The sequence below is a fragment of the Helianthus annuus genome, chromosome 5 (genome assembly GCF_002127325.2).
Source record: "Helianthus annuus cultivar XRQ/B chromosome 5, HanXRQr2.0-SUNRISE, whole genome shotgun sequence".
NCBI classification, from domain to species: domain Eukaryota; kingdom Viridiplantae; phylum Streptophyta; class Magnoliopsida; order Asterales; family Asteraceae; genus Helianthus; species Helianthus annuus.
This window is the reverse complement of record NC_035437.2, coordinates 100187277-100195637: the sequence shown is the minus strand read 5'-3', so window position 1 is coordinate 100195637 and position 8361 is coordinate 100187277. Positions and strand designations below refer to the sequence as shown.

Genomic DNA, 8361 nt, shown 5'->3' with positions numbered 1-8361 from the left:
CTCAGATTGCGGTGCCATTCAAGAAAGTTGGTGTTATTCAGTTTTTCCTTTTCAAGTATAGACTTGAGAACGAAGGAGTTGTTTTCACTAGACATCTGTTACATAAGCAAAGAGATTTTAATTAGTATTTTCGATGTATATTTCCTTATATAATTAATGACCCATTACGGTAATTAGAACAAGGAATGATTATCTGGCTATGTCAGTAGTAAAGGCAGTTGTGGCATGCACTTTAGTAAGTGACTAGGCAGACTGACAACGAGTGTCAATTATGAGAATTGCACAACTCTCGAGTATGAGGCCGCTAAGATAACTCTTGTTTATGCATTGATACGTTTAGCCTCATCTATGCCGACTTTCTACTTTCGAGACAGCTGGAGCATGTGGTGAGAAAAGAAAAAGTAATAGTCGCCCTAAAAGAGGTACTTGTGGAAGGGCCGGATGTATCAACGAAACCCTTGCACCATGGAAGGATATGCTAGACATCAAGTGTGGTGTTGTGGCTCCAAACACTGATGGTTCGCTTTTACGTTCCAAGTGTAGCTTGTGATAGGATGGCAAAGACTATTGATTTTAATTATGGGTTAATTTAATATTTACCAAATAGGGTCGTAAGAGCAAATTTTAGTACATATTTAGTCGTCACATCTTGATGAAGCCTTTCATCTCTCAGGACACTTAATTTAAATAACCTATTAAAACTAAGTTTGTCGCGACTTGTATAACCATTTAAAAGTTAATAGTTTTAAAACTATTAAGTTATGAGTTTTAGAAAGTTAAAATTTGTTAAATTTCAAAAACTATAATGGTTATTATTTATTTTAAAATAAACTATTTGTTTTATAACAAATATTTACAAGTTGTAAAAATCAATTTAGAACTTGTTATAATTGATTGTGAACATTTTAAAACACCTTTTAAAAGTTTGGTATTAGGTTAATATGTTATATAACAACTTATATGATAAAAGCAACCATAATAGCAAAAATAGATATGTAAATCTTTAGGCCACTTTTGTTTGATCTTGCTAGAGCCAAATAGCAAGACCAAACTGGGTCACGGGGTAACAAACAACCACAAGGATGGACCTAGTGCATCTAGTTGTCTTTAGCACCTCCTTGATTCCTGTAATGTCTTCAGTTTTGTCTTCGGGTCTTCAACATAATAATATGAAAATATAATAAAATTGAAACCCTAATCTATTACAACTTCGAGCCACAAAGTGGGCCAAAAACCATAAAACAAAAACAAAACAAGAACAATAATACAAGTACAAGGTTGGCCAGATTTACATATTCAACACAATCATATTGAAGTGGGCAATTTTTTGGTCAAATAAAACAAATAAAACTTTTGACCAAATAACTTTTCGTCCAATAAATATTTAGTTCTCAAACTTTAAACAAGTTAAAGTTTGAGATCTATAACCGGTTAAAAGGACCGGTTCCGATTTGCATGTTGTAAGCGTGGCTCTGATACCACTGGTGGGATTCGGTGGTGTCAATTTTACTTTTCATCAAAACGGGTTTGAAATATTTTATTAATTAAATATATAATTAATAAAAACGCACCGGAATAAATATATTAATCAACACCAAAAGTGAATCGAACAGGATCATGGTTACAAACATGCAAATACGATATACAAAATAACTAATCTACCGATGAGATTAAATATACCTTGTGGTTAATAATTAACCGTGTGAGACACCGAGGTACAACGAACGAGTGCTAGACACAAACACGAACTGAGCGACGGTGGCTTTGTCTTGGCCAGTCAACTGTCGTAAGATGAAAAAAACCAACCGACGGCACCAACTTTTGATGAGCGGTTGTTGCCTTTTTCTTTGTGATTGTGTTACACCAAAAACAAAAAAGTGAATTTCTCTATTTTAAAATGTCTTACGGCAGAAGACTCACTCAAATTGGATGTAATTTGAAACCAATATATATGATAATATATATTGTGGTCAACTATAATAACCCTAATTATCTCTTAGGTCATTAAAGCCCAACACATCTAGCACAAGCCCAAATGCGATGCGAAGCCCGAAAAACAAAGTTTAATTAAATAAGTAATTAAACAATATATTATTTATAACCCGTATAAATAATAAATTTCGTTTCTCATGGATATATAATTATTCTAGATAATTATATATTTCGTTTCGTTAATTGTTCGTGATCACTAGTTAATGGAGTTAAGTGGATTTAATGTTCGTTGCCCAAGGTGTAACTCTTACGGGTCATAGCTCGATCAGCAACATTGACTTATCGAACCCGTACATATAAATCCAACACAAACATCATATATGGTTTTATAATTTTTAAAATTTTCATTCCTATTTGTACCTTATTTAACTGGTAATGCTAGTTTCTAACTTGGTCTAAGTAATAATCACAAAAGTTGGTGAAAGGAGAAAAAAAAGTGGTGTAGACGTGGACAGCTGACATCCTCAGAAATGGATATGGAATCCAATTTGTTAGTTACAGACGCAACGCAAAGACAGACAGGTACTCCGATGGCGGTGACGGCGGAGGTGGCAGTGAGGACGTTGTTGAGCTTATTAGGTGGTCTGATGGTGGCGGTGCTCGTTTACACCATAGCCACCGATGGCCTCCCTTTCCGTATGGAACTACTCACCAGGTAATTGACTATTCTAATCTAATTTTATTCTAAATTTCTACTTAAGACTTGTTTATTAATTATACTTAATTAATTGTCAGGTGGATGGCAGCATTACTCATTGATTTCTACATAAATATTGCTATTATAGGGGTATGTATGTGTATATATATATATATATATATATATATATATATATATATATATATATATATATATATATATATATATATATATATGGGTCAAGTTATTTTACAAAGACTTCTAATTGTAAGAAGTGTAAGAAGGATTTATAAAGTGACAAGTGTCTAATAACTTAAAACTAAACCCACTACATCACCACCAAAAACCTAAACACCCACCCCCACCCCACCCCACCACCACCCAAAAACCTAACCCCCACCCCCTTGGCAAATTTTTTTTTTTATTTTTTTTTATTTTTTTTTATTTTTTTAGGGTGGGTGATGTGTGGGTGGGGGAGGGGGGTGGGGGTTTAGGTTTTTGGTGGTGGTGAATGTTTAAGTTTTTTTTTTTTTTTTTTGTAGTGGGGTTTTTTTGTGTAGTGGGTTTTTTTAGGTTATTGAACACTTGTCACTCTATAAATCCTTCTTACACTTCTTACAATTAGGATCCTTTGTATTTGATCCTAATCCATATATATATATATATGTATCCTGTTTTTATACATTTCTACTTATTTGTCTTGTCTTCTACTCATTCTTTTTTTTCTTTTTCCTTAGGCTTGGGTTGTATACAAGGAATCAACCTGGGTTATGGCAGCTCTTTGGGTGCTTTTATTAATTTGCTTTGGAAGGTAATTATTATATTTATTCCTTCTTGGTCTCAAAGAATTCATGTACCTGTTCGAACTTGAAAAAAAAAAACCTGTTCGAACTTGAAAAATGTGCCCTTATGTCTTAACGATAAACAATGCAATCACAGAAATGACAAAATCGTAGTATTCGATAAACAATGAAATTACAAAAAATGAGAAAATTATAGTATTCAAATGAGTTACATTACATACCGTAATAACTAATAAACTAATAGCTAATCAATGATTCGTGCAGCCAACCTTGCATTCTTCATATCAAATTGCTGGATCAACTTTTCACAATTTATATTATCTAAGACTTTGTTTTCAATTAATAATGGGCTCAATTAACCTAGTGAGCTAATTTTTCTAAAGTCTAAACCATAAAAAATATTTGTAAATGAGTCTTACTTGAAATTGGTATGGGTTTACTATTTAAAAAAAATTAACATATATATATCGGATTTTTTTTAAACCATATACCCTGCGAAATCACGGGCCCCGGAAGTCCTCCACGCACACCATCTAAGCCTCCCCTACCTTCCTTTAATTTTCATACAATCACTTGCTGAAACATTTTTGTTGTTTGCACAGTGTCACTACTTGTACCTACATAGTTTTCCAAATCTACAAGTTGACACCTGAAGAGACTTCAAAGGATCCTTTCTACTTCGTGTTAGTGAGACACCAGAAAAGGTAATTTTGAGATTACAACATCTTTTCTCTTTGTTATCATTAATTGCATCAAACACAAACAACATGTTGGGATGTTTATCTTCTTTTGGCTTAGTGATGTCACGGAACACAGGAAGGGAGTCTCTGTTATAACTGCAAGAGTAATCTTTGCAGTACTAGGCTGCTTCATGCTGGGAACCTTGCTTTATACACTTATTGTTGATGGATCTCCATTTCGTTCTGAATTATACACGCCGTAAACTTCGTCCCTTTGCTATATTTTCTCATTTATATATAGTTTTAAGTATAAGATTAGTGGATGCTCACAGGTGGGTGGTAGCAACACTAATCGACTTCTATATCAATGTTGTGGCTTTGTCGGTAAGTATCCATTCATTCAATTCATGGTATACTTAATTTTGCTTCTTTAAGATAAGAGTTAACTACCATTTTCGTCCATGTGGTTTGTTCACTCTCGTCATTTCAAGTCAATTTTAAAAAATGCACCCTGACATACTGCAAACGTGCCACTTCAGTCCAAAAATTAAAACCCAGTTAAGTTAGACAGGTTAAATGAAGGGTATTATTGTCAAGTCATAAAATAAGGTGAAAATAAAAGATATATGAATTTACGATAATACCCTTCATTTAACCTGTTTAACTTAACTGGGTTTTAATTTTTGGACTAAAGTGACACGTTTCCAGTATGTCAGGGAGGAAACTGGTGCATTTTTTAAAATTGACCTGAAATGGCGAAAGTGATCAAACTACAGGGACGAAAATGGCAGTTAACTCTTAAGATAATTTGTATTTAGTATAATTAATAGTGTGAGTAAGCTAGCTCTTTCACTGTTGGTTTTCAGGTGTGGGTAGCATACAAGGAATCAAGTTGGATGGATGCTTTATTGTGGATAGTTTTTCTTATATGTTTTGGGAGGTAAGCATTTGTGTCTTCATGCTAGACAAAGTTATGATAGTCTTTTATCTAATGTGTGTGATCTTATCATACTTGTAAATTAAATGTAATGCAATACAGATACCAATTTCTGATGTGTTTTTTTGTAACAGCATTACTACATGTGTATACATAGTGCGCCAGCTGTTCTATCTCTCTTCTGATCACCCGATTTTCCTTATACTTTTCCGCAATAATCACAGGCAAGTTATGTATCAAATTTTACTAAATTAATTGTATTTTAGCCATTTTATTTGACCTCTTTGAGATAAAAGTACAAATTAGTGGGAAAAAAGAGCATTTTCTTTTCCTCCACTTCATAAGTCGATATTAGATATTTGACAATATGCTTTTTGAGACTTATTTTGTTGCTCATTCTAGGCTTACTATTATTAAACAACATTTTGTTTACAAAGGGTTAAGATGTTGGATAATTATGTGCAAATTTTACTGGGACAAAATCTTGATTGTAATTTATATTTTGAATCCTGCAGAGATTTGAAGTCAAGTGATCCACCATTGATGGCGGGTGCCAAGGAATAGTAAAGATGTATACAATTGTGTAAGGTAAATGTTACATGTATAAATAACATGTTATTTGTGTCATTGTTACATGCTGTATTTCAATGCAAACCTGACGTACATAACTATATACACATGTCTCATCTCTCATATGACAAGTTAAAGATATATTGCTGTCACAACGGTATGTTGTGTTGGAAATTTTAGTGAAAATGGGTTTATCATTAGATATTTGGACACCAATAATTATATTTATATATGTTGTATGAATATTTATTAGAATGTTTGCATGCTCCATTGTGACAAACCAAACTTGTTCAAAATAGAGCTAAGATTATTGAGATGTCAAGGCTTGAAGTTGTGTGGTTGGAACAAACAAGGATGAGAAAAAAATGGATTAAGCATTATCAAGTTGTCTCACATAGGTGGGATAACAAAACTTGAAGTGGTTTATTATCAACTGGTATAGAGATCAAGAAGAGGCTTGTATTGAATTGTAAGTTGTGATTGATACATCTTCTATTACATTCAAGCCTTTAAATTTATAGACCAAAAATAGAGACAAAAATGGATACAAGAAAAATTAAAGGGAGTAATCAATGACTGGAAATCAGGATCGTGAGCTGTAATTGGGAGATTAGGTTTGACTGATCCAAATCTACCCTATAATTTATTATCTTTATTATCTTCTTTCCGACACTCCCCCTCAAGTTGAGTAGTGGGGTCACCAATACTTAACTTGCTCAAGCAGCTACTAAACGTGTTTCCATTGACGGCTTTTGTAAGAATATCTGCGAGTTGATCTTTTGACGGAACATATGGGAGCTCTATGATTCTTTCCTCCAGTTTTTCCTTGATGAAATGTCGATCTACCTCCACGTGTTTTGTTCGATCATGTTGAACTGGGTTTTCTGAGATCTGTATCGCAGCCGTATTGTCACACATAACTTTACTGGGAGCCCTTTGGGAAAAACCAATGTCTTCTAAAAGCTTCCTGATCCAAAGAATTTCGCTTAACCCTCGAGCTATACCTCTAAATTCTGCTTCTGCACTTGACAGAGCGACCACCTTCTGCTTCTTACTTCTCCAGGTAACAAGGTTTCCACCGACCAAGGAGAAGTATCCTGATGTTGACCTTCGGTTTCCCTTATCCCATGCCCAGTCTGCATCTGTGTAGAGCTCAACGTTTAAGTGTCCATTTGTTTTGAACAATACTCCATTGCCTGCGGTCCCCTTGAGATACCTTAAAATTCTTTGAGCAGCTTCCATGTGAGCAACTTGTGGTTGGTGCATGAACTGACTTACCACTCCAACAGCATAAGCTATATCAGGGCGAGTATGCGATAGATAAATTAACTTACCCACGAGCCGTTGATACCTTTCTTTGTTTGCAAGCTCTCCATTAAGTTCCATATGAAGGTTGTGGTTCACCACCATTGGAGTATCTACTGGTTTACAATCAATCAACCCGGTTTCCGCTAGGAGATCAAGGACATACTTCTTTTGGCAGATGAAGATCCCCTGTTTAGACCTGAGAACTTCTATCCCGAGGAAATACTTGAGATTCCCAAGATCTTTCATTTCAAACTTTGAGAACAGATTCTTTTTTAGCCGTGCTATTTCTTCTACATCATTTCCGGTAATAATCATGTCATCTACATATATGATCAAACAGGTTACAAGGTCGTTTCTTCTCTTGAGGAACAAAGTATGATCAGCATTACTTTGGTGATACCCATATTCTTTCATGGCCAAAGTGAACTTTCCAAACCATGCCCGAGGAGACTGTTTTAACCCGTATAACGACTTTTTCAATCGACAGACTTCCCCTTCTTTGAAATTCCCTGAAAAACCTGGAGGTGCTTCCATGTAGACTTCTTCCGTTAGGTCTCCATGGAGAAATGCGTTTGTAACATCAAACTGGTGGAGAGGCCACTCCTTATTGGCTGCCACGGAGAAAAGGACTCTAATGGTGTCCATTTTTGCAACAGGAGAAAATGTTTCAGAGTAATCGATCCCATACGTCTGGGTGTAACCCTTGGCTACAAGTCTGGCTTTGTATCTTCCAATGGAACCATCTGGTTTATATTTGATTGAATACACCCACCGGCATCCAACTGTTTTCTTTCCTTTAGGAAGAGTGCATTTCTCCCACGTGTTGTTTTTCATAAGAGCATGCATCTCCGTTTCCATTGCCTCTTTCCAGTTCTTCTTACCTTGGGCTTCTTTTACGGAACTAGGTATTTGTTCGGAGTATAGTGAGGTAACGAATGCTTTTGCACTGTTAGATAAGTTCCCGTCAACCATATTAGCTACAGGATATCTTGAATTTCTGGTTTCCTTTTCTGGGGAGTACCGTTTTGGAGGAACCCCTCTATTGGCTCTAGGCGGTAAAACGTATGTTCCCGTTGTTGTTCCAGAGCCTCCATCATGTTGTTCATTAGATTCGACCTCTCCTTGGGTTGCGTTGTTCTGCTCAGCAGTCTCCACCTGTTCCATTGTCTCGGGACTTTCATGATTGTTATTTTCAAGGTTTGGAGAGTCACTTACCTCAAACACCAGTCTGGATGATTCTTGGACGAGACTTTCGACCGGCTTAGTGTGTGTGGATGCGTGAGATGGCTCATCTTCGCTTGCGGATGGAGTCCACTTCAACCAACTCAGTGTGTCCTCATGCTCTATCTCCCCCTGACCACTGAGATGGGACTGATAGTAATATTCTGTTTCAAGAAAGTCGCAGTGGACAGTGGTAATCACACGACGTCGTAA

The 8361-nt window shown here is 35.7% G+C and overlaps 1 protein-coding gene across 2 annotated transcripts; it reads left to right on the top strand.

Annotated features, from left to right (window-relative positions):
• Positions 1-2372: 2372 nt before the first annotated feature.
• Positions 2373-5821, top strand: LOC110940806. Of its 2 annotated transcripts, none has more exons than XM_035990236.1 (9): positions 2373-2647; positions 2728-2779; positions 3367-3440; positions 4035-4136; positions 4231-4371; positions 4445-4496; positions 4979-5052; positions 5184-5277; positions 5565-5821. In XM_035990236.1, the coding sequence occupies exons 1-9, from the start codon at positions 2463-2465 to the stop codon at positions 5580-5582; spliced, it is 792 nt and encodes a 263-aa protein (XP_035846129.1). In that variant the 5' UTR covers positions 2373-2462; the 3' UTR covers positions 5583-5821. The 2 variants fall into 2 exon arrangements, with proteins under 2 accessions (XP_035846129.1, XP_022038066.1); XM_022182374.2 differs by having other exon boundaries at positions 2374-2647; positions 5184-5273.
• The last annotated feature ends 2540 nt before the right edge of the window (positions 5822-8361 follow it).

What these genes read in the sequence shown, in the direction of transcription:
- LOC110940806 (XM_022182374.2), top strand. Translation starts at nt 2,463, where the DNA reads ATGGATATGGAATCCAATTTGTTAGTTACAGACGCAACGCAAAGACAG. An exon ending in CGTATGGAACTACTCACCAG is followed by an intron (nt 2,648 to 2,727) that starts GTAATTGACTAT and finishes ATTAATTGTCAG; the next exon opens with GTGGATGGCAGCATTACTCA. An exon ending in TTAGTGAGACACCAGAAAAG is followed by an intron (nt 4,137 to 4,230) that starts GTAATTTTGAGA and finishes CTTTTGGCTTAG; the next exon opens with TGATGTCACGGAACACAGGA.